Here is a 26,817-nt window from a genome sequence, read left to right on the forward strand (position 1 = left end):
CTGTAATTCTTGTGAAGCTGAGTTCAGTCATTGAACTCAAGGGTTGAATTATACACGCACCAGATGTTTACACATCACTTATGAAAAAGGCCTAGAAAAAGGAGCTTGCCTTGTTTAATTTGAACACTAATATTTAAATGTAGCATGAGTGAAGAAAGAGGAAGAGGCACACCTTAATGTCTTCAGAGATCCTCAGCTATTCAAGCTGTGAGCTTTCATACTTCAACAAGAGCTCAAGTCACAGAGAGAGTGTTTCAGTCTAATTTCTGATTTCAAATGTAAAAGCTAATCTCTAATCTTCTGAGAGAGAAATTCCATTTAATCATTTTCCTAATGGTATGTAGCTAATACGCTTGCTGACATTTTAGATCAAAATCTGCAACCATGTGAAAAATGTAGAAATGAGGATGAAATGTATTTCACGTGTAAACTTTAAACTGTTTGCTTTTTTAAATTTTGTCACATGCAACATAGAGTTGCCATTTTCCGCGCAATTTATAATACCACTCTCGAAAGCCTCCCCAATAAGGAAAGTGTTCTCTAGTCCAGTGAGTCTAGTATATTTGTTTACTTGCCTTTACACACAACACTGACTGTGATGTAATGTGACTGGTACTGTGAAGATGATGCTCCAACCGTTCATTTTCAGTAGAGAGGTCTACCACAGCTCACAGGCCTATAGACCAATCTCAGGATCAGTGCACACCTTGGAAATTACACTGTGTATATCAGGTGTAGCACTGCAGAGAGGATACTCTCTTCCTTATGTGTGAGTATAAGTGTACAGTACAACATGGTGCTTCTGTATGTCTGGGAGTCCTCCTGCAGTGGAGATTTGGGCTAGGCAATGGCAATTTGAAGGCAGATTGGTTTTTTTAAGGCAGAGAGTGCAGGACACAAATAGTTTCCAGCATTCTCTGACATGAATCTACATAAGCTTGCCTAGTTCTGTTCTTGTGGAATTCCAAATTACAGTTCTCTTGCAATGCGGGGTGGGGGAGGCATTTCCCTGCATTCCCACTCAAACTGAAGGAGTTAACTCTCAGCTTGCCCACTCATGTAGAGGCCAGCTGCATGTTGATTCATGCTGTCTTTGCTGCATCCGCTGGTGTGGCTTGGACCAGCGCCTCAGAAATCTTGAGAATGGCAAAGTCTAGTTCCGTTATTACTGGATAATTATTGGTTTTATTCCAACCCTGTCTCTTTCATTTTCTGACAGCCCCAAAGGACACATTGTTGCAAATGGTAAACTCTTAAGCTTTTAATTTAGGCATAAATCAAGGACAGGATAAACTAAGCAGGACAAGTTTAAACTGCTACTCAGGCCAGCTGAGCAGCCCATAAATGTCCTAAAGGACTGCATACAACTCCCCTTAGTTGTTCTGTTTCCCAAAGACCAGTCATTGAACTCTTTATTTAATAGCCCTGATTATTTTGCTGTGTACTTTTCATTCTGTTTCATTTTTAGTCATTTTTTTCCCTGTGTGATTGCCTCTTCCTCCAGTTTTGTGTGTCAGTTTGTATTCTACCCATTCATTAAAAGACGTCAGGTCAGAAAGATCAAGTGTGACAGCAAAATCCTCCATGTTAATGAAGTTTTATCCAACTGCATACCCCATATTAATGTTGCACTATTGATTCAGGTGCTTTGAGTAACTCTTTCTGAAGTGAGGTCACAGTACGTAGCGGCATGGTTGGAATGCGTCTTGACCAATCAGCAGGGAAGCCAGGAATCATTCCACCTTTATCTGATTTCAATGTGCAATTAAATCCAAATCGAAATGGACTGTTTTAGAATACAACAAATTGCAAAAACGTTGCTCTTTCAAACAAAATGTCACTTGGTTCTCAAACAAAAGAAGGTAAATTGCCCATAATTATGGTGGCAAGACCATAAATCATGTGCATCAAGTTGAATATCATTTTTGTTCTTTCCTGACCACTTGCCATGTTTTATGCTTGATTTTATACTTGCCAGCCTTGGCCTACACTGACATTCCATGAGACAGGACATTTATCAATTAGATGTAATTAGATAATTGGACAGAGAATCTCCTCATATAACATTCCCTCATTTTGTAACAAAGGAAAATGATTCTGTTTGCCTAATAGCTTATCACATTTATATTTACAAAGTTCACAATAATGGATACATTCATCTTTTTGTTTCAGCCCCATCTTTTGCCTTTTACCAAAATAAGGATGATTACTAATGCTGCCTTGTAGAAACAATGTGTGTAACTAGTCAAATAGTGGAAATGTAAATCCCCATGCAGATAGACAGCAAAGTCATTCCGCCAAATGTCATTCCGCCAAACTTGTTGAACTGTAAAAAACAAGTTTGTAAAAAAAAAAAAAATCTGAAGTCTTGTCAGCCTGGTGGTGACTTTTTTGGAACAAATTTCTGGGCTCACAGCGCTCAGAGGTGGTGATGCATGTGCTCTGGGTACTGTTTACTGCATGTAAGGTTCACGGTTGATGAAGGACCACATATTCTCATATTCCCAGTTACTTATTTGTTTAGTTTGGTCCCTATGTCACATTAATCTCCCTCCTGTCATACTCTTTGAAGCTGAGCTCATGACAAAGCTGAAGCGCATGTGCCACACCCCCAGTTCTTCCCTCCTCTTCTATGAAATGAATAAAGCCACCTGTTGTATATTTTTAACAGAAGACACCACTTCATTTCTCTACAGTCATCTCAATGCTTTGTGGCACAGGGTCATTTTCCAGACACAGAAGCTACACAGAGGCTTGGTGTATACATAGTCTTGGTCCTTCAAACACTGAGCAAAAATGTTCTCTAAACGAAAGACAAACGAAATGGACCCAGTGAAGTGCTGTCTTCTGTACCTGGACTGGCCCTCCAAAAGCACAATGTTATAGTTTACATGCAAAGCCCTACACTACATGCCAGAGAATGCACTTCCAATAATGAATGGAAATTCATTCACTCAGAGGTGCTGAACCCCTGAAAACAGTGGCCATGCAAATGTCACTGTGGAGTGAATCACTGCAAAAGGATGTATAGTTCAGATATCATTAGCCACTAAAGTAAATTATACAGGTATCTACCCTTGGGCAGATATCCAATATTATGGTATACTGCAGTATATTTGTGGACCCTAGCAACATTTTCCAGCAGTACTGTATATTGTGTTGTCACCTCCAACCACCCAACGCAGCCCATGTCTCCCCCCTTTCCCAAAATATTAAAATTAATCTTAAACTTAATTTTGTGATGTGGTGATTGTTTACAGTTTATTACTAGTTAAAACGAAAATGTAACTAAAGTACTTTCTGTGAAAATGTATTGTAGACCTGTTGTTATACAGCTATTATATCCCAGGCTAAGAAAAGAAAATGCGCTCAACATCGCACTGCTTTTTTTATCACAGGGACAGTGAGCGTACAGATTACACAGAACTACGTTGTTGCCTCCTTTGCTTGGCTTCCCAGGCTTACTCACCTTTTTAACATTAGGCGATATCCCTTACCCTTACGAAATATGGACAGCAGCCATATCGAGTGATCGGAGGACCCGTTGGCACGGTGGAGTCACAATGAGAAGCACTACCTTTTAACCCTCTGGAGTCTGAGTCCTGTCAGCCACTTCCTCGCAAAAGTTGCGAGGAAGTAGCTTGGTATATGTAGCCTACTACGCACATTGCTTCAGAGTGTTTGTTCAGAACTGCCAGAATGGGGCAGTGTTTCCTATGTTCCTTTTTCTGTAATTCTACAAACTCTACTCAAATTATTCCTGTTATTGAACTATTGTCTTTAAAAAGCGGCTAAACAATTACCACTGCACTTACCCTCGTCTTCTCCCAGCTGATATGTGAGCGAGAGGAGGCTTGGTCCAAACTGGAGACCTTTCAGTATCATATCAGGGTCCACCCTGAGCTGTCGCTACCCGATCTGCCTGCACCACGCTGCTTCAACGGGTGCACAAATACAAACATGGTACAAACTTTTATGAGCGAAAACGTTAGCTAGAAACTATAGCTACCATAGCTGATTGGGTAAGTAGTAGGCTAGCTAGTTAGCTAAGGTAAGCTGCCTGAGTGTCATCTAGCTAGAAACAAACTAATTTTACTTGCTGGAAACTACCTAACGTTAGCATTGGGCTTTACATTTGCTAGTTTGGTCGTGATTGTCCGAAGCACATATTACTATCAATTTTAAATACAGACTTGCAGAGCTGCGTTTCAGCAATGCAGGCACGTCAGTCGAAGTTGGATAGGGCAGTATCAGCTTTCAGACTAATAAGTGTGGAAAATTCAGGTTCACAGATGCACATTGTTGGAACATGCTTAGTTGCAGCGGGGTGTCTGCAAACAGTGAGTAGTGTGTGTGAGCTCAGACTCTGGCTGTATGTGACAGTCAGGTAAACTTTTCTCATCAAAGTCATGCTCTTCTATAGAAAGTAACTTGCTAGCTAACTGTAATTCACAGCTAGCTAGCTGGCTATGTTAAACAGCTGAGCTAAGCATGTTATACTAAGGAGCAAGCAATAAAACTATCTAGGCAGCTCATTGCTCCTGTTACTTTACAGTAGATGTCACTGCTGTTTGGTCGTTTGATAAAAACTTTCACATATTGTCAACATTAAAGGGTATGTAATATGGATAATAACTCTATTAGTTATTGGTGAAGATCTAAGGCATGAGTGGTCACATCATGACCAATATCTGCTAAAAATTTGTTTTTAAAACTAATCAGATCCCAAACAGACATACTGTTGTGGAATGCGTTGCATAGGGTTTGTCTGAAAATTATCCTACCGATTATTTGTTTGGAACTTCCGATCCGTTCCGATCAACTGCAGTGTGTTCAAAGTTCAGATGTCCTGGTGTGGGGCCTTGTCTTCACAGCTCAGTGTGGCGGGTCCATGACAGACTTCACCGGTGTGATCCTAAGTCCTGGCTTTCCCGGAAATTACCCCAGCGGGTTGGACTGCACCTGGACCGTCAAGCTTCCCATTGGCTTTGGTACGCGAGCAGGGCCATGCTTGTTTTGACTGCATAATTTGGACTGAATGCAAAGACAGTCAGTTATCAAAACAAACCAAAAAAGATCTTTGGGATATCTATGCACCCTCATTTGTTGGACTCTTTCTTGCCTTTGCGCTACAGGAATTCACCTGCAATTCCTGAACTTCTCCACGGAGGCCATCCATGACTACCTGGAGGTGCGGAGCGGATCCCTGGAGACTGGAACCGTGATTGACAGGTTCAGCGGGCCCCTGGTCCCGGAGTCTTTCTTCAGCACCACCCACGAGACCAGCTTCTTCTTCCACAGTGACTACTCCCAAAACAAGCCCGGCTTCCACATCACTTACCAGGGTGAGCCCCCCCACCCGACACACCTCCCTAACTGCTGCTGCTCCAGCCCTCCATACCCCTGTGTGCCTTTCTACAATCTATTTTAATGCTTGCTGCTGAGCTGTTCAATACTCTCACCCCTGGATTCAGTCCACATTTGTCCTCAAGTCTGACTGACGAAAGAAGTGTGCAGCAAGGTGTACAACAGATTTTTTTCTCATCAATTTTGTGAATTGCTGACTTTGCCAAACAGTGTTTGTGGAGAAAAAACTCTTGCATTTCATTGTTGGTCATTGTTAAACAAGAATATTGATTTAATCCAGGGGTCAGCTTTTATATGACATCAAACTATTATTCTACTAAAAAATCTACAGATAGCTTAAGAGAGAGAATGGACAATAGCTTAAATTGTGTCTTCAATGGAGCCCTCTTTTTGGGAAAAAAGACACTTGAGGACAATTTAATGTGCAGTGTAGTTTGGCTGTATCTCTCCATACAGTACCTTATATACTTTTTACATCACTCACTGAATTACATTCTGTAGTTCATTTAGATGTAAAAGAAAATGTGTCTTGATAATTTGAGAATTTGTTACTGAAGGATACTTCCTTTGATTGCACTTTGATTGCTTTACCCCCTACGTGTATGACTGCAGGGTTTAACTTCACATTCAGTTTTACATCAGCTGGGAGACAAGCTCACTGAAAGTCCTGGCTTTGATTTTTTCAGCCTATCAGCTGCAGAGCTGTCCTGACCCCCGGCCCTTCCGTAACGGCATTGTGATTGGAAGCGACTTCAGCGTGGGCCTGACAGTGTCGTTCGAGTGCTTGCCGGGGTACTCCCTGATTGGGGAGGCCTCGCTCACCTGCCTGCATGGGATTAGCCGGAACTGGAACTACCCGGTGCCACGTTGTGAAGGTAGGGGCTTGTCACTTCCTCTGTCTCTCCAAAGAATCATTTCACAGCTGACTGGGATTTACTGTTATGGGACTGCAGTAAAACTGACTATCACTCCTGTTTTTGGTTGTAGAGGAGCAAGATAGTTTGACATTAAAGAGGGTCGTAGCACCATCACAGAACTCAACAGGTATAAATATCGAAACAGCTCTCTAAGCCAGTCCTGTAAAAGCAGTATTAATGGGTTTTGCACATGAGAGCCTCTAGTCTGCTAAACATGTGACATAGTGATGTTCACAGATTCATAGGGAATGCAGCTATTTAAAACACAGAACTTAATTAATTTTCTACTGTTGGGAGCACTCACAACACAAACCAAGACAGAGCCCAGATTCACCAAAGCTGTAATGCATTTGAAGTTGTCTGTGTTTGGCAAGGTATTCTTTTGACTGTTGTGAAGCCTCATCTGCAAGGAGGTCATTGACTAGAATTGAGAATAAGCAGTAAAGAGCCCCAGCAGCAGCAGCAGAATGACCTGTGTCCTGGAGTGTGAAACAAGATCAAAGGTGTCCTCATTTTCCAGGAACCTGCCTCTTCGATGACCCAGATTTGGTCTTGCACAAGCAAATCTCCACCAGGTCTTCATTAGCCTAAGAAGCTGCGGTCACAATTTTAAATTGTGGTTTGACAATTCTGTCATGTAGACTTAACATAAACCTTAAATACTGCCACATACAATTAAGAAAATAAGGTCATGAACGTAGTCTGCTCTTTTGTCTTTACTTTACGATAAGGTGGGTATGACAGTGAAGTATTTCAAGAATATACTGTAGTTAAATGTCGCAGCTCCATTCTGGATGGGAAGTCGGTGCCCCCTTGGGTAAAACTGAATCAAATTCATTTGTTTTTCTTGCATGAAATTTCCAGCTCGAGAATCCGCATTGCCTTAGTTCCATGCTTTTTGGTATATTAGGTTTTGAAAATTGTTTAGTTTTGCCATTTTTTCGCAAAGATGAATTTTGATCAACTGTTTTTTATGTATACAATATTCATTTGGAAAGTCTGGCTCATTGTAAGTTGAAATGACACAGACACACCGTAGACCCCTGTGTATATTCTTCACTGTCAGATACTAATGGGCTGAAAGGCACTTATCCTTGCATAGTTTCACCAGATGACATTTTGTTTAAAAAATGAATTTCAGTTTTATAGTTTTTTTGCCACAGGGATTCATTAACAGTGACAAAATAGCTTGACCAGTGAATAGACATATTAACATTACTGCATGAAGAAGCATATTATGTAGTCGGCTGAGTCAATACATCCACCGTCTAATTACACCATATTAAAAGATACCAGAACAAACAAGTTTTCATCTTTTGAGGAAAAACTTCTAATAGACATTGCCAAATAACAAGTGAATGCATTCTGACTTCCCTCTCTTAATATTTACTGAATTGTGCATGTAGTGAATCCGTATCCATATACCTTATCTGGTATCTTTTTGGAAAGAATTTGTGCTTTCACACAGACATGTGGTGAAGAAAATCATTTGTGTGAGCAATTTGAATGATTTTTGGTTGATCGTTGTCTAGACTATCAAGCAGAGCAATTATGTTCGCTTATGCTAATGCTCTGACCTGTGTTTGCTCTGACTTCTGTTCATGTGTTTTCCCCCCCAAAGCTCTCTGTGGAGGCAACATCACGTCCATGAATGGGACCATTTACTCTCCAGGACATCCTGCAGAGTATCCTAACTTTCAAGATTGTGTGTGGAGTGTCAGAGTCCCACCTGGGAACGGGATTTACATCAACTTTACTGTCCTCAGTACAGAGCCCATCTATGACTACATTACCGTTTGGTAAGAGTTCCTTTATCACACCAGAACATTGCTGTACTTTTTACAGAGCTCATCTTTGACATAGAACTTTAGTGTCCTTGGTAGAGCCCATCTGTGACTATGTCGCTGTTTGGTGTGATCTCATTTATGACATCATCATAGAATTTACAGCTTTACTGTAACAAAGTCAGAATTTCTTAAAGAAACGGTGCTATATTTAACTGCTATTGATTTAGTTACACCTCTTACTCAGTGTAAAATGAATGGAGACAGGAACACTGTCGTCTTTGTAACAATCATGACAAAGTCAGGTCCTGTTGGTATCTGCTCTATGCCCAGGCTTTGTTCGGGTGTTGTTTGTCTTTATTGTTCCTTTTAGAGAAGAGCCATGCTTTGAAACCATATGCACTCTGAGATGCCTTTTTTTTGTTGTTTTATAGTCATTTACATGACATTATGGGGGACCAGCTCCATAAATGTTCACGGTTTTGCATTTATAGTAACTGAATTTCAATGAGCCACCTGTCTAATATGAATGTTTCTATTTACATTAAAAATTCATGAGGTATAATCATGCTTATGCATCCCTGTAATGCTAAACCATAATTATTTTGTAGGGCTGAATGACATTAGTGTTTTTGTGTTTTTTTTCTTGTTCTTTACTAGGCCATTTGTGTGTTCCAAATATCAACCATCAATTAGTGTACTATCCTGTCATTAGTACCAGGTGGCTCCTGCTAGCATGCTCCTGTTAGAAGGAATCTGTGGGTTTTTTGTAGTTCAGACCTGTCTAAAATGAATGCACAGACTGAAAGAAACCTTCAAATTTTGCAGTGATGGGTTGCTAAGATCTTTGTCTCCCAAACATGGTTAGTTAATCAGGTGAATCCTTGCAGTCATTGTCATAGCTACTTTTTTCAGCTTTTAGAATAAAATCCTGTTACTTTGGTTTTTGGTTTTAAAAAGACCTGCCTCAGAGAACATCTGTACTTTCAATAAATTATTCAGATTTAGACTTTAACCTCACTCAGGGTCTTCTTTGTGTTGTTTAAGTATAAACCTATGCACCATTTGTTTCAAAATAACATACAGCATTTATGTATAATCATCAAATACTATGAAGCAGTTGCCTGACTCCAGGACATTTTACATATTTGACCCTGCTATACCAACTGTACTTATTTAACCAATTTCCCAGCACGTGCCAACAGAGCAATGTTCAGTGCCTTGTCATTTCTTGTCAGGAGGGGAGGTTCAGGCATATAGCAATAACCCAATGCATTTGTCAAACAAAGCATCGTATGGGAAGACCGAAGGTGCTTTTGAAGAGGTTGTGTTGCATTTTGTAACCTATTTGTAACATCTTTTTAATCATTTTTAACATTGTCATGCCATAACACAGCATATGACGGTGTTGGATGAGTTCTGGTGTGGCATGTTCTCATTTAAACATGCAATGTAGCATGCTCCTCCATAAACCTTAGCATGGTATTAGATTCCTCCCCAAACAGTCCTTATCCTTCGAATAGTGTCTGCTGTTCTCTGTTAAATATCATAATCAAATGCAAATGCAATTCCCGTTCGTGTGGAGGGAGGGTAGCCCATGTCCTCATCAGCTCCATAAAGCCAGTCCTCTCCAAGGCATTTTGGTATCTCAACGAGTAGTTTCTGAGCAATTGTCCCTCATAGTGGCTTGATCCCTCTGTTGCAGGGGGAATGGGTGGAAAATGGGAACGAAAATAGCGTGCTCTAATTATTAATGTCCACCTCACATATAATATAACTCCCCATATTCCTTTCTGTAAAATCCAGAGGGTGCATTTATATATTAATGCTGTCTGCACACCCTCCCCAAGCCACAGTCTTAATAATGCATTTTCAGCCATGGCAGAGGCTGCGTTATTGTGTTTCTCACAGCTCTCTCCCCCTTTGCATGCCTGTCTTTCATCTTTATGTTTGAGCACCGTAGTCTGACTGAAACCGAAGGCCCCCTTTCTCCACACACACTGACTGTATTGGCCAAACAGTGCACTGCATATGTGAGAATTCTCACAGTAGAATGTGACTCAAATTAATAAGAGAATGCCTTTATTAGCTCCGTCTTTTCCAGTGCTCGGTTTCCTTTAGGAAAGTTTTTATAACACAATGGAAGAGGCTTCTGTTCAGAATCAATTTTCAATTTCTGGACGCTTTTTTGTGTGTGTTATTCTTAGTCATTTTAAATAGCCTGCTGCTTTTTATTTGGGTCTAATGAGGACTGAAACTCGAGCATATGCCTCCCACAAAAAATGAGCTTGTTTGCAGCACTTAAGAAAGATGGCTTAGCAATGTCTTTGCCTATTGGAAATACAGGTCAGTGAGAGCTCTGTGGCCTGGCTAATGCAGAGTATTGAATGGTGTGCAATGTAGGCAGTAATAAAGTGCATCTGTGTGGGTTACATCCTTTCATCCAGAGAAGAAAGTAAGTTTTCCAGCTCAAACACTTCAGAACATGAATACCACTGTTGTCACTTCAGATGGGCAGGCGTAGGCCCCACCATGCTAATAATCTGCTATGTGCTTAATGTTTTGAGTGGCTCATTTCTAACAGATCTTCCCCCCTTTGACTCTCACCTCTTCTCACAGGGATGGTCCTGACCAGAGCTCCCCCCAGATTGGCCAGTTCAGTGGAAACACAGCGTTGGAGTCAGTCTACAGCACCTCCAATCAGATCCTCATCAAGTTCCACAGCGACTTCAGCGGAAGCGGGTTTTTTGTCCTCAGTTACCATGGTGAGTGCAAGAGTCGGCCATTCTGCACATGGCACCGGCCTCGTGCCATGGAGACTCAGATACTCTTAGTTCACCCACCATAGTGCAGGGGTGTAGTCGCACCCCAGCGCTAATGCTAAGCTGCGCACACACACACACACACTGCGGTGTTGGAAGCGAGTTCATTTTCCAAGCCTGCTTAAGATTGGCTTAACACTCAGTCATTCCTCTTCCATTTGACTGGGGTTGGGTCATTTCAGGACATATCACATCAGACTACAGGAATGTGTGGTGAATATATTAAAAGGCTGGGGATCTGAGTGGAGGAAGAGGCCTTCGGCATTCTGATTAAGAGGAAAGTCTTTGAGAAGAGGTGTTGGTTTAATTAGCAATGAGTGTCAGGATTTCTCTTCTCATTACAGAGGGTACTTACTTTCTACAAAATCACAAAAATCCTGTTTCTGGAGATATCTTTCTGTTCTATTCTATTTCTAATTTTTAACACTTTATGACATTTTTTTTGTCTATTGCATATAATATTTTTTTCACCATACTTTTGTGTAACTGAAGTTATTGTATCCTCCACTGTTTAATTTATATTCATCCTCCTTCCCTGTGGATTTAAGAAAATGGATACTGAAGCCTTGCAACCTCTTTTGTACGGGCATCCCAATACTATGTACATTCTACATCCCATCCTATCCCTCTTCATCCAATCAACCCATCAGTTGGAAATAGGGGTAACTTGAGTTTACCTTTAAACTGAGGATCTCCCTCAACTGCTTTTTGCTACTTTTTTAATGCTCAGCTCTCCAGTGTCATGAATGATCTCTCTCAGCACCTGACTCCTACTTAATCGCATCTGAGAATTTGCAGCATAGCAGTGACTTTTTACTTCAAAATACAGTAACTCTAATTGTGAAAATTAGATTGAATTATGTGAAATCATTTTCCTTATGAAAAAGATAGTCATCTTATGGTTTCCCTGTATGTGAAGTTCACTAAAGGTAGTAAAGGTAGATGAAATCACGTGTAAAGGAGTCAGCTGCCAATAGTTGATCATTGTTTACATTAACATGCTCGCTAAGAGTGCAAAGCAATCAAAATAGATTTAGTGTATTGGTCAAATGAATATCCCGTGCTCATAGCTCACCATTTGCCATTGCTCAATCCTATCCACAGCTGGAGGTGAAGCTTTGATCATTATTGGTGGAGAAATAAACGAGATCAAGTATCTTTAATGAGGCAAAGCTGATAGATCACACATCCATAATTGTTGGGCCCAAAGGCATACGAGTGATTATCTGGTGAAGACATGTACTGCAGATGACTGGAAAAAGACTCTGGCTAGGCTAATGAATTAGAGAACACAATACAGAGAATAGCAAGTGTAGCAAATGTATTCTTCCTCTAATGCTCAAGTCAAAACACAAATCCTTGACTTTAGTAAGAACATCATCACAATATAAAGTGTAAGGGTAGAGAGGGGAAATTTTGTAAAACAGCTTCACGCAAAGCTTGCTGTTGCTAGTTTAAAGGTTAACTGCTGTATGAGTGGTAATTGGCATGTGGATCAGCAATAATTTATAAATTACTTTCATTAACCTTGATCGGGAAGGATAAATGTCCTAAAATGCACGCCATAGGCCTGCCCCTCTAACAGATTGTCTCCAACCTCAACAGGCATAACTACATTAACAAGATAACTAGACTGGCACACACAGGTGTCGTGCGTAGAGTGCCATAAGTGAATTAAAGGTGATGTGTTATGCAGAGGCAACGTTGAACATTTTCCTGAGGTCTTCCTGTGCATATGCCACAGAACTGCCATCAAAGACCTGTCATATCCTTACATTTACTCTGGATTACACAAGGGTGTCGGGGCCATTTGAGGTTCCCTCTGCCCTGTCATTATGAAATAATATGTTTCTATACCCACTGTGTGATATCATTCAAGGTAGTGTCATGGAGCAGAGAGCTGTGTTGTTTCCTTTAGTGTTAGGAGATTCTTGGGTTTTGAGGAGCAGAATGACATTGACTGTCACATTTGGTGGGACATGCTGTGGCTGGCCTAGACTCAGCTCCTGGTTTTTACAGCAGTATGCGGTGCCCACAGTCTCCCACAACAGTGCCTGCTTTTTCTCCAGTTGATTAAAATATATCAGTCAGTTAGCATATTGAACAGGAGCCACATGCTAAGTGGGTTTTAATAGTTAATTAGTATAGATATTTATCATTGTTCTTCTGAGCCAAAATGTTGTATTTGGTTTGGCAGGAGAAAAAGCAAGGGGCCTTTTGTCAGGCGATTTGGCAGGAGAACAACCACGGCTTTAAAGCGGAAACAGCTAGATGCTGCACATCAGCTTCATAATCGATTTGGTGAAGTTTTGCAATTACAGCATGCAACCAACTTCCAAACTTAAAAATATTCAAGATTAGAGGCCCAAAAAGTACTGCTCTTGGTTAAAAAATTTCATTAATATCAAAATGATTAACAAGCAATTAAGTGGTGTAACAATTTAATTAATGCCAATGGTGCTAGTGTCTAAATTTAGGGAGGAGAGTGTAGTACATGATTAAAATTACTTCATGTATTTAGCGATAATAGGGTGTGTGAATATAAACGTAAAAGTTCCATTAATTCCCTCTTTTATCATTAGAACAGGAAAAAAATGTGTGCTTGTAATTATATTTCATACTGTTTCATTTGTTTTCACTGTTTTAATTGGTCTTTATTTCCCAATATGTGAAATGCAGGATGTTTGCTGTACCATTAACTGTGGTAGTGTGCTGTAAAATGGCCAGTGGTTATTTCCCATTGTACAATAAAGTACAAATTGAGTAAATTCAATTTAATGCCATCAGCTAAATTTATCACTTTACCTTGATTTTGCTACCACAACTCATGTAATGTTCTTGCAGGAATTTAGTTATTTACACCACTTCCACCCAGTTCCATACATCCATTTTGATTTCTTTACAGATCCATTTTCAGCACCTGAATACTTTTGTCAGCATTGAGTTGGAATTGCTACACAAGAAGTGCACGTATACTCAAACTCATCTCCAGTTTGCCTGAATAGCACTATTGTATTTCCTTATGACATGGAAAACCAACAAAACTTTTTCATAATTCACACTGTAAAAGCAAATGACTCAACTGGCTGGATGCCGCATAGTGGCTAATCCAAGGGTGTACTCCGCAGTACTGTGTGGAAATTGAATTTTTTTTTTTGTTGACTAGCCTTTGTCTGTGTTTCTCCCTAACCCTCTTTTTCTTTCTCTCTCCCTGTCTTCCTTTTCTTCCCTCCCTCCCCCCACCTCCAGCATACCAGCTCAGAGTCTGTCAGCCACCCCCGGCTGTGGCCAATGCCAATATCTTGATCGACGATGACGAATTCGAAATAGGTAACCTTCATTTCATTGATTTTTTTTCACATTTTTATGGGGTACAGATCTGGTCATTAATGCAGATTTATGAACAAACGTTGGCATTTTTAGATATTTCTTATCAATGAGATGGCAGTGCCACAGCACAGGGTTTTTTAAATGGAAGGGAAGGCAATATTCCCTTTATAATTCTTCCGAGTGAGCAATTAAAGGAAATATGTTTAATCCCCTCTTTAAAGACAGCATACAGTAGCATGTGTCTCACTGTCATTAAGTGCGCAGTCTCCTCTGCCAAAACTTCTGCTGAGGCAGAAGAGTAAATTAATGAGCATTTATAATCTTTCACAATGTTGTCATTGATCTCACTTTTGTCGTTCTTATCCTTCTGGAGTGGAGGCTGAGGTTCAGAGCTAGCCTCTGCAGTTCTGTGTTTCTGTCTCTGTGAGGAGGATCTGTCAATGCAGTAAAGACACAGAGCCAGATATCCAGCTCTTTGGAACCTGACATACTCAGTCTCCCATTACTATCGCACACTGTGATGCAGGGCGCAGAAACTGGGCCATTACGGTAACTAAGATGGATTCACATTTCACCACGACCAGACAGTGCCATGGGGGAAATGGCTATCCATCTCCCCATGCAACGGTGCGATGAAAACACCCTTACACCTTTGGTTTGAGGATATTTGTGTCAGATTGGTCACTGTTACCACTGTAGCCTGATGACACCAGATCAGTTCTGTATGGCAAGTCAACAGGGTTATGAAACTGCAAATGGTGAAGTAGTTCTGAATCAGTTTTAATGTAGAGGCACAGTCCCTGAGGCACTGCCTGCCTCTAAACAAGCAGAAAACTGGTTTCCTCTAGGCCCTCAGCTGTGGGTTCTGAGCATTGGAACCTTGCTGCAAATGTGGCTTAAAACCCCTTACTCTCCTCTCAATTATCCTTCACCTCTAGGGTTCAGACCTCCCTGTATTCCCGTGGCATCCATCTCCATCTGAGTGGTGCAAGCTAGGTGTCACTCTCAATTAACTAACGACTTAATTATGGCAGAGCTAAGGCTTTCTCTGTAATTACTTAACAGGAGACATCATCCGGTACCAGTGCCACCCCGGGTTCACGCTGGTAGGGAGCGAGATCCTGACATGTCGGCTGGGGGAGCGGCTCCAGATGGACGGACCTCCTCCCGTGTGCCAAGGTCGGCACCACTGTATGACACACAACTCCTCCTGCTCACACTGGCCAGTCTAATTAACACCACAAAATTATCGGCTTCCTCACCATCGTGGTCTGTCACTGTGTGGCCTGTCATGTTCTGCCCATTTTGTAGCCGAAATGCCATTTGTGCTGTCTTTCTTTTCGTTCTGTGTGTGTCTGTCTGTTTTTCTTTTTTTTTTGGCTTAAACATCTGTTGCAATTAATCTTTTATACTGTTATACTTCTCTCTGGTTTCCCCTGGGGGGTGCTCGCTTTGTCAGAATTTGTCCTCTGCTTCGACATGGGAAGGAGCAGGAAAGCACAGAAAAATGCAAGAAAGTTCAGGGAATGGCAGCGTAACATAGTGGTTAAGGAGCAGGACTCATAACTGAAAGGTTGCCAGTTCGATTCCCCGCTAAGCCACTGCTGCTGTACCCAGTAAATATCCAGCTGGCTAAATGGATAAAATTGTTTAAAAAAAAACAAAAAACCCTGTAACCTGGATAAGAGCATCTTCTAAATGCCAGCAATATAATGTAATGGGACACAGCTGAGGCAACGTGTTCAGTGTGCGCAGCACCACAGTAATTATGGTCTCCTCTTCTGCACCGTAAGGAGTTTTACCCCTGCAGCTGCCTGGCAAGAGATCTGGGTTCACTTCAGAGTTCACAATCAATTCAGTGAACAGAACCAAAGGACATGGGTGGAAATTAGTTACAAAGTACACTTAACACTGACACAGGAAAGCGCCTCTTCAACCAATTACAAATTCTTGAAATGGCTAGCCAGGATTAGCAGTTTGGGACCCTACTTGGCTAAAGCAGTGATAGATTTTCTCGCAGTTATTGTTGAGCCATAAGCTGAGATGGGCCTAACGGCGCATTATCCACCATTATACTTTGTAATGCTCTCGCCAGTGTCTGATGAGCCAGTTTACTTGCGGTCTTCACAGTGCAATGCCCAGCCCATGATGTGCGCTTCGACTCCAGCGGGGTCATCCTGAGTCCTGGCTACCCAGACAGCTACCCGAACCTGCAGATGTGCTCCTGGAGCATCAATGTGGAGAAGGGATACAACATCACCCTGTACTTTGAGTTCTTCCAGACCGAGAGGGAGTTCGACATCCTGGAAATCTTTGACGGTAGCGCCCTCTGTGATCTTGCGGGCCGCTGAATGCTTTGGCAGCCCGCATTTTGTTTTTTTTCCTGTGGCATATTTTTGCTTCTCAGTGTAGAAAATCATTATCCTCAACATGGCAATCAGACCAACTTTTCTAATGTGACATTTATATGTTACTATGTTATTCACATCTTTCAACTAGTTTATTGCTATAAAATACATGTGCATTCTCACGGGGGTTTGTTTCTAGGCAGCCTAAAGTTCCCCTTTGATGTCCCTTTACAGTCAGTGGATGCACAGTACTGCACTCTCTTTATTGTGCAAATCATAACTGTCTGCTGAATGACTGAGATGTGGCCTGCTCTGAAATGTGTCTCACAAGCACATACTGTATATCTTGGTAATCAATACCAGCTCTGTTTCTCCCCTTACCCCCTCTATCAGGAGCATGAGCCTCACACAAATCCTGTTGATCCTTTTTAGAGGGCTTTCCCTCTCTGCTGTGAATGATAAGTACCTGGTGCCTGTGCTATTCCTCAACATTGACAGTCTCCCCCCCTTTTTCCCTCTCCCTATCTCCCTCCCTCTCTTCCTCTCTGTCACTCTGTCTGTGTCTCTCTCTCTCCCCTCTCTCTCTCTTTCTCTGTCCTTTCTCTCTGCAGGGCCCAGCATCCACAGCCAGACTCTGGCTACTCTGAGTGGGGACCTCCCCACTCCCTTCAACATCACCACCACTGGCCACCAGCTGCTCCTGCGTTGGTCGGCCGACCATGGCACCAACAAGAAGGGTTTCCGTATCAGATATGTCGGTGAGTATCAAAGTATGTATCCATTTTATATCAATCTCTTTCTCTTGCATGTTTCCTACTCTTTGCTTGATTTTAGTCTGCATGTGGGGATGACTGAAGAGTTTGGGCAGTGGGGGACAGGGGGTTGTTTTTCTGTTCCCAAAAAAGCCTTCCTGGGAATTCCTTTGACAAGCGCGGGGTTTATTCCACGTCTCGTCCCTTGTGGACGATGTTCCATTCCCAGAGTGCTGAAATGCACGGATGAGTCCTTCCAGCCCCCCTAACAAAAAACAAACAATAATAAAAAATAAATCAAAGAAAAGATGAGAAATCAGGCACAGCTTCCTCTGTATATCTCTCAGCTGATGGGAAGTGCATCACTGAAACATTGCAGGAGTGTCTCTGTCCCATGCTGTAGACTTGACAGACTGACGGCCATACATGTTTGGACAGATGTCACCGGAGAAGTCATCAGGACCATGCAGTAGGGGTGTGTGATATGACAATATTAGATCGTGAATGATTAAAATGTCTCCACGATCTGCCTTTACAGAGAGATGCAGCGCACATGCTATCAGTGGCAGTTCTATCAGTTCTATAGCTCATACACGCATCCAAAGTTGTTTTGTCAGCCAAATCCGTTTCGACACAGCAATAAACCAATAACAGCAAACAGTAGGTAGTGCCTTGGATTTCTTCACATTCCCTATTTGGCAACATAGTGGCATGGATGACAATGAGAGTTTCAAAAGACTGCTCAAAATAGTTGATCCGCAGTACAAGACACCCAGCCGCAAATATTTTTCCAACACAGCCATTCCACGGCTGTACTCTGAATGCTGCAACAAGATTCAACACAAGGCTGCATTCTAGAAGGCAGGGTTCTAAAGGGTGGGATTCAGGAGGGCGGGGTTCCAGAGGGCAGGATCTATGAGGACGAGGGGTAGGTCTGCAGTTGTTCAACTAGGATGCAGACTACAGAGACTGGCACTACAACAGTGTGGCTCCACCGAAGTGTGTGTGGGTGTGTGTGTGTTTGTGTGTGTGTTTGTGTTTGCGTGCATGTGGGTGTGCTTGTGTGTGGCTTCGACAGATGGGCCTGGCTGACTCTCAAACACAGGAAAACATAAGGAAGTTAGGGACTACTCTCTGTTGTCCGTCGTTTTGCCACCTTTCTGGTTGACAGTTGCCCAGTCAGAACTACAAAGGAGTCATACAATCGAGGAAGGTGGCTCATCTTTCCACAGACCCACAGTCTCAATCTGTGTCTGCTCGAATCCTTGTTTGTATCATTTTACATGGCTGAGCAGACAAAACAACAGAAATTTTTTTCTCTTTTGAAAAATATTCTCTTTTGAGAGAAGTAATTCCATTTTTTCACTGAAACGCTGAGAAGATAAAGTCCACATTAGGTACTCTGCTTTCTTTTTCTTCTTTCAAAGAATGAAATGTGCTCTTGAGTAGGGAGTCTGCAGTAGACTTCCTTTTTTAATGTGTTGTTCTATTGGCATAACCCAGTTACATTTTTAAGGCTTTTGAAAATCAAATAATAAAATCCATTGTGTATGTTATGCCCTGCTTGGAAATTGCACAATTGAAATAACGAGGAGGAGTAAAGGAAGTGAGTCCATTAATTCACACTCAGTCTGTGCATTTGGAGATTTCCAAATCGATAACTGCCTCGGTTGTTTAAGTTTGCAAGAGATTTTGAGTAAATCATTTTCAAGTGTCTCTCTCTCTCTCTCTCTCTCTCTCTCTCTCTCTCTCTCTCTCTCTCTCAGGCATGCACGCACACTTTTCCCCTACTCTAAAGATAAAGAAAAAGCAGGCAGTAGGCAGTGTCACAGATTCACAGATATTCTTCCTTATTTACCACCAGCTGTATGATATGTTCTGTCCGATGGAAAAAGTGAGTGTGTGCTGCTTTAACTTAAACAGGCCATTTTATATGTACTACAGGACTTCCAAACTGATGTTTACCAGACATTTATTATTTTCAAATTTGCAACCACATCAGAATCATGGAACACCACTGATTCTGGGGCTGGTCTGTGGGTCATGGAATTCTAGTACAACTACAGCATATAGGACAACTAATACGATACACCTTCAAACGGCAAACTTCAACAACGTCAAACAGCGCAATGAGTGTCAGGGTAAAGGCGGCAACAAGAAACAATTTCAAAAGTACAGCAATTTACTGCACTGAAAGAGGGGGGGGGTTGGGGGGTGGGGCAGCAATTGTGTGCTGGGTCAGTCCAGGTAGAGTCTGAAGAGGTACGTCTTCAGGCCCCGTCTGAAGGAATGGGGTGAAGGAGTTGTCCGTAGCAGGACAGGGAGTTCGTTCCACCACTGGGGAGCGATGTAGGTGAAACGCCGATGTCTGGCAGAACGAGCACTTCCTGCCTTGACCATGCAAGGAGCGAGGTGTCCAGTTGCTGCTGAGCGCAGGGGTCGGGCTGGTGTGTAGGGCTGGATGAATTCTTGGAGGTAGGTAGGGGCTGTCCTGTTGATTGCAGAGAAGGCGAGGGTCAGGGTCTTGAATCTGATCCTGGCAGCGACAGGAAGCCAGTGGAGGGATTTAAGCAGGGGAGTAACATGGGAGACTTTGGGGAGGTTAGATTAGTCGGGCAGCTGCGTTCTGGATGAGCTGGAGAAGCTATAGGGAGGAAAGGGTATGAAGTTTGTCTCATGAGCACAGACTACACAGATCAATCATGAACCCTCAAAAATTTCTTCTTTATACTTTCCATGAATCACTCATAGAAGTTTTAAAGGAGAATTCAGGAAAGGCGATTTGCCACATCCCCCTGGAAATTGTCAAAAGCAAATCCCCTTTCTTTACTGTTATAAGAATCCCAAATGCTTGTGTCTTTTTAGCCAGCAGTTCTGAATATCTCACTCCCTATTCTATGATGTCCAAGGGGTAAATAACTTCATCCTTACAGTCAGGTGCTTTGTCAGTTCCGAAAACAAAAGTATTATCTCTTCATTTACCAGATGTGAATACAGTAAAAGCAAAATTAGAAGCGCTCAGTTCTAGAGAATCTGTAATAATTACATTGATTGTGTATCTGTAAGATATACAATTAATATTAACATTAACATTATAACAGGCCTCAGAAAAGACCAGGTTGCAGCTATTTTGAGATGGGTTTTTGATGTGTGACAGCACAGATCAATACCGCTTGTGACAACTGTGTGGCAGCTATGGCGTGTCTAACTGCAGTTCCTGTAATTGAACCCTACCTGAGCCCCTGCACTTTCCAAATGACTGCATACCATTGATTTGGCCGTGTTATTCTGGCGAGCCAACCATTTCAGCAAGGCAGCAGGACATTGTGTGTAACTGAGTTGCAGCCCCTGTCTCCAGACAGAAAGCACCCCTAGCTCACATTAGATGATAAGAGGTATAACAGCAGGCAAACCCTAGATGTGTGCTGGACTTTGGGCTTCCCATTACCACTGTCTCTGCCTCTGTACTCTTACATGCAGGGCCGGCCCTTGGCATAGGCGGTATAGGCGAAGGCCAATGCTAGGGGCGCCGTCCATCCATAGGGGCACCCCAAATGAGGGAAGAAAAAAAAAATCAAAATTTTTAACTTTTTCAATTTTTTACTAATACTATTTTAACAATTTCGAAATATTAAAAAGCTCACAACAACAAATCAACAACCACTTAGCCTATTTTCTGGGTTGCCCGCAGCATCACCCCGGCGCATCGCCCCACCCCTAGACTTACCTGATTGTGGGATGGGCGAGTTATCTGAACGCGACCGTGAAACGTGATACCATTAGGCTAACATCAGTAGCATAATCATGTCAAAAAGACAGAAGCCCTCTGGTGCCCAGATAAGAAAAAGAAGACAAGAGAAGGAAAAACGGGAAGCAGACAGAGGTAATGTGATGAATGAATAGTGGTGCAGAGTGTTACTAGCTTACTTTGGACGATAGTAACGTTCACTAATTTAATAAATAGCTAGAGTCAACATCAGTTACTCCCACCTTAAATTCAAAGGGAAAGTTGGAAAGTCTATTCAGGTGTTTGGGGAATGACTTACAACATAATTTTGAGAAATACACTTTTTCTTTTAAGTGTGCTGCACGAACCATTCACTGTCTGCCTCAAGAAACCAGTCATACATTTTTATTGACACTTAGTCTAGTTAGCAAATATTAGCCTGTTATATTAGCAAATATTAGCATGTTAGGTTGCACGGTGAGAGGTATAAATTCAGACCAGCACATGGTATTGTTTACAGACACAGTGGCTGACAGGCTGGTAGTTGGATGCAGAATAAGCAAAATAAGGGACACTGAAGAAAAAGCAGTGTCAATGACCAGCTCGAAGGACATCGTCAACAAGAAAGGTCACTCAACTTCAGTGGTTTGGAGATATTATTGGAGATATGTGCAGTGCAAACTGTGCCGAAGGTACGTGCCATCAAAATGTGGCAACACCACAAACCTGTTTCATCATTTGAAACAATATCACCCGTTAGAACACGCAGAAAGTAAGAAATTACAGTCCCAAATGAGTGTTGTTAGTGGACCCTCGACAAGCACCAGGCCAGTACCCAGTGCGACTACCCAGCAGCAAACGATCGTATCAGCATTTTCCAGTACCGTGACTTACGACAACAAAAAAAAACGAAAAGACACAAAGACATCACAAATGCTATTGCATTTTGCATTGCAAAAGACATGCTTCCCATTGGCACTGTCGAAAATGAGGGATTCTTATCAGCTGTCACAGCTTTAAAACCTGAGACTGTAGACTTGTCTTTCTTGCCTGTAACTTGTTGGGTAATGGCTTTGCTTGTTTAAAACTTGTACAGAAGATACTGACCACAGTTAAGATTTTTCTTTTGTCTATTTATTTTGTTTACATTGTCAGCTAAAACACTTCTGAAATGTTTCAACCCGTCTGTACAAAGGGTTTGGCATGCTGACCAGAATTAAGATTTCTTTGTCTATTTATTGTTTTATTTATTGACATTATCCTTTAAAACAGTTTGCAGTCTGAGTCATCTTACATGTGTTCTGTATCACACTGCAGCACTTAATTTTTCTATTAAGATATTTATTTTGTTGAGGAAAAAGGACTGAAAAAGGATTTTACTTCATTTTACCCATGCATATTTTGATGTTGAAAAAAGATTTTATCATGATAATTGTTTTGAATGTTCTACCTCATTGTGAAATGTTCCGCTGTTTGGCAAATGTTTGTCATGTTCTGACCATAAAGAATAGTTTGAAACCACAATTAACCGTGGTGGTAGAATTGGCTGCAATGCAAGGGGCACCAGCTAAAATCTTGCCTAGGGCACCAAATTGGTCAGGGCTGGGTCTACTTACATGAAACTGTATGATCTTAATACTAGTGGTGTATATGTGTAGACTAGTATGTAGATATTCTTAAGTCACCACTAAAAAGTTTAAATGTAAGTATTCCCATAGTAATTTAAAATCTTCTTTATGGATTTAATATAGTGTTTAATTTTTAAGTAGTGTTTAAGTTTAATTTAGTGAATTCATGTTGATTATATTACTAAACTACAACTACAAGGCAGCTGTAAAAGTTAATAGAATGAGTACCGAAAACTGTGCCTGCAATGATGCTGCGAACAACTGACACAGTACACCTCAAATCATTTAATCATCTAATCTGTAAATGTGTTTTCATTAAAACTTTGAAAGTGGGGACACAGAGAGCAGAGAATCCAAAAAGGTTCATACACAAGTGAACCAGGGTGACCAGGTCTTACCCAACAGCAACAAACTCCCTCCCTTTTGTAGTGTGAGTGTGGAACAAGATTTTAAACAAGATTTTATCTGTTCTTCATTTTTCATTTCATTTCCTGTCTCTCCCCAACAGTCCTCTTTGGAAATGGATCTTGTGATGATTTTTTAACAGTCCTCCTTTCTGGACAGCATGTTTAAATCTACAAGCTGGCTTTCTGTCTATCTCTACCAGATGAATCTCTGCCAAAACTTTAAAATTTGCAATATCATTCCAACACTGCATAATTCAAATATACACAGCATGTTCCAGCCTTCTGTCTGTGGTGTCCCCTGGTGGCACACTCTCTCCCAGATCAAATCAAAATGTGATTCCCAAGTTCCCAAGTTCCTCTGTAAACAGTTCTCCAGTGGTAAACAGGCCATCATCCTTCCCTTGCCACATGGATGGCCATGCCATGTCCCATGCCATCAGACATTATCTCTGAATTCAATCTCACAGAGCCTTTTGCTGTTTCAAAAGATATATTGTGGTAAATTATTTTTATGAAGTAATATTATAGATAAAAGTCTTACTGAGCAAACAGACATGGGTATTTAGTGAGCACTCTGTGGTGTATGTTCATATCTCAGGATAGGGTGGTTTTCCCCAGGTAAATACCATTGGATTCCACTATGCTCCAGAGTCAATTTAGCAAAGGCTATTGCTGTCTGAAAAATGCATGCTGCATGCAAACCTCTAATTCAATCTGTGATTAAATTTCACATTATATAACGATCCCCTTCACACAAGGGTTAGTGGCTTTACTTTCAGAATCCCTTGCTTTCTCCAGCTGAATTAATTTAACAGTCTTTTCATTTGCATGTGGCTAATTCTAAGTTGTGCATGCTGTTTCTGCACAGATTTTGTGAAATAGTAGTAAAAGTGTAATAATATACTGTATTTAATGCTATAATAAGTAGCCTTTTGAGAATTAAATAAAATTAAAATGACATTCTCTGTAATTATATTTATTTATTCCCTCTAATTATACATTTTGTTAGCGTTATGGCGTCATGGAAAAACATCTTTAAAATAGCAGTTAACAATATTTGACAGAATACGAGTATATAATTATGAAAACGACGTACTGTTAGTTCTTTTGCATGTGCTGTTTACTCTGCAGCTTATAGGGAAGGCTTGAGGTCCCCCTGACTGTGTTGTTTCTGAATAAAAGCAGTTTCCGTGAGGACCTCGTATACATTAGTGTTTACGTGCTGAACTACATGAAGCTGCAGAGTAGGGGGCTAGTTTTTGGGGGGTACTGGAGTGTGCTGACACGTTGCACTCTCTTTCCGCAGCCCTGTACTGCAGCACCCCTGAGTCACCAGCGCATGGTTCCATTGCCAGCCAGACAGGTGGACATCTCAACAGCCTGGTGCGCTGGAGCTGCGACCGTGGCTACCGCCTGATTGGCAAGAGTACGGCCGTCTGCCGGAAGACTCCCCACGGCTACTATGCCTGGGACTCCCCCGTCCCAGCCTGTCAAGGTAAGACCATTGCTGGGGTCCTGCTGTCCTGGCCAGGTCCTGTGCCCCTGGTCAAAACCAAATTAAACAAAAAAATTTTCTGCCCTACTGCGTTCATAACCTCTCTTCTGAGAGGCTGTCATCTCTGCTCCATGGCTTTGAGTAGCAAAATGTCCCTTATTGACACGTGGGATTCTCACTGCACGCTAAATTATTGGACTGGATAGGTTATTCCCTTCAGAGGAAACAAGCACATGTGGTGCTAACATCTAGTGACACTTAAATGACTCTTAACTCCCCTAGTGTTTCTGGCTACATGGACAGAGTGTATTATCTTAAAGCAAAGCAACAAGAGTTCATCTTCTGTCACTGTCAAATGTAAGGGGCTAGGGAAAATGCTTTGATTCCTGAAGTGCTTATTTGTTACAAAACAGTGCTGCATTGTGCCTTTTAAAAGATATGTACAAAAGATGATAAAAACGTTACATTAGGACTGGTGGGTACAGCATGACCATGGATTTTACTTATTGGCTTTTGAATAAAGGAACTTGAAAGAAAATTGTTTCCAGTCTAGTGAGTAGCACAGATGATCTCTAATTTCTCTGGGGCTTTGATTTTGTTTGGTTAGTCACTTTTTTCAATTATTATAGTAACAAGCAACACCGATTGCATCACTGTCTTTTCAAACAGTGCTTTCTCACAGACAGCTCTGAGAGTTTCCTGCACTCCCACACAAAGACCACTGTCCTTGCGCATGGTTTCCCGTGTGCTTTCATGGCTAGTGTCTCTGCACCCCCTGTGGGCTGCTTGGATAACTTTCCCCAACTGGGATTTGAACCGGCAACCTCCCAAAATCGAGGCCGACAGCCACATCACAACACTGATGCATGCTGAGAGCTGAGCATGACGGACGCATGGCTCCCCATGCCCAGGGTTGAGCCGAGCCTCTTCCTGTCCCCCATAGCTGTGTCCTGTGGGGTGCCCAAGGCCCCAGTGAACGGAGGTGTGCTGACGGCTGATTACTCCGTGGGAACGCGCGTGACCTACTTCTGCAATGACGGCTACCGGCTGTCCTCCAAGGAGCTGACTAGTGCCGTGTGCCAGCCTGACGGCACCTGGAGCAACCACAACAAAATCCCGCGCTGTTCAGGTGAAGGGGAGTGAGGGTGGCACCAGGCGAGCACTGGGGGGGGGGGGGGGGGCAGTGAGTGTGCTTGTTTAAGACCATTTCCAGCACAAATACAGACTCTCATTTATTTATGAGCAGATTAATGTCTTTGCCAAAACATGAAGTTATTGCCCATTAAGGTGCCTGGCTGCATTACTAAGGAATGAGAAAAGGGGTCAACAAATTACAAGATACAGAGCCATTTTAATATTTCATTGCATTATTTTGAATTATTAATTGCCATAATCTGAGTGATTTTTAAAGGTATAGCCTCGTATTGTTTGACAATCGGATAGTCTTTAGGGCATGACAAATGATGATTAGCAGCAGCTGTGACAGTCTGTGTGTGCTGTGTCTGTTGAACGGGACAGTGGTGGTGTGTCCCAGCATCGGCTCGTTCTCTCTGGAGCATGGGAGGTGGAGGATCGTTAACGGCTCCCATTATGAGTACAGGACCAAGATCATCTTCAGCTGTGACCCTGGATACTACCGGCTGGGCCCTGCCCACATCCAGTGCATGGCCAATGGCATGTGGAGCTGGAAGAACGAGAGGCCACACTGCCAGAGTAAGTACAATGCCTTTTCCCACACTAAGGGCAGCACATTTCAGAGGGCTGTTGAAGGACCCAGCTAACTACATCACACTGTGGTGACATTTTGCCAAGGATTAATTTTGGTCTTGAGGCACAAAATATCCAAATTTTCTGAAAACATAATCCCTAGTTATGTTTGAAGGGTGATTTGTTTCAAAATTGCCTCACAAGATCTTTTTTTCATATTCTGGTATTTATCAGTATTTGGAAGCTATAAGCTATAAGCTATGGAAAAAAATATTTGTGAACGTAAGGGGGCTTAATTTTGTATAATTACTTTATATATATAGTTTCTATCATCAATGACCTTTACCTCTGTTAAGGTTAAATTGTCTGGAAAAAAAAGGGTTGTATTCTGTAAACTTTTTAATTGAAAGATTACTTCCATTACTGTCTAAACAAACAGAGGTATACATACAGTAATAGCTCGATCATTTCCACTTTCAAAATGTTTCATTACGTCAAAACTGGAAGTGAAGCCAAACCACCAGTAGAGCACC

At 41.8% G+C, this 26,817-nt stretch overlaps 1 protein-coding gene across 2 annotated transcripts in view; it reads left to right on the forward strand.

Moving 5' to 3' along the window:
• csmd3b (CUB and Sushi multiple domains 3b) overlaps positions 1–26,817 on the forward strand; it is a 523,594-nt gene that overhangs the window by 431,593 nt on the left and 65,184 nt on the right. For both annotated transcript variants that reach the window (XM_036516253.1, XM_036516254.1), the window contains 12 exons: positions 4,875–4,991; positions 5,136–5,345; positions 6,054–6,242; positions 7,906–8,083; positions 10,688–10,833; positions 14,140–14,220; positions 15,286–15,399; positions 16,351–16,539; positions 17,180–17,326; positions 24,389–24,577; positions 25,521–25,706; positions 26,096–26,290. In XM_036516253.1, the coding sequence (XP_036372146.1) occupies positions 4,875–4,991; positions 5,136–5,345; positions 6,054–6,242; positions 7,906–8,083; positions 10,688–10,833; positions 14,140–14,220; positions 15,286–15,399; positions 16,351–16,539; positions 17,180–17,326; positions 24,389–24,577; positions 25,521–25,706; positions 26,096–26,290 (1,941 nt within the window). The remainder of the gene's footprint in view (positions 1–4,874; positions 4,992–5,135; positions 5,346–6,053; positions 6,243–7,905; positions 8,084–10,687; positions 10,834–14,139; positions 14,221–15,285; positions 15,400–16,350; positions 16,540–17,179; positions 17,327–24,388; positions 24,578–25,520; positions 25,707–26,095; positions 26,291–26,817) is intronic.

This window comes from Megalops cyprinoides, chromosome 21 (genome assembly GCF_013368585.1).
Source record: "Megalops cyprinoides isolate fMegCyp1 chromosome 21, fMegCyp1.pri, whole genome shotgun sequence".
In the NCBI taxonomy this organism is placed as follows: domain Eukaryota; kingdom Metazoa; phylum Chordata; class Actinopteri; order Elopiformes; family Megalopidae; genus Megalops; species Megalops cyprinoides.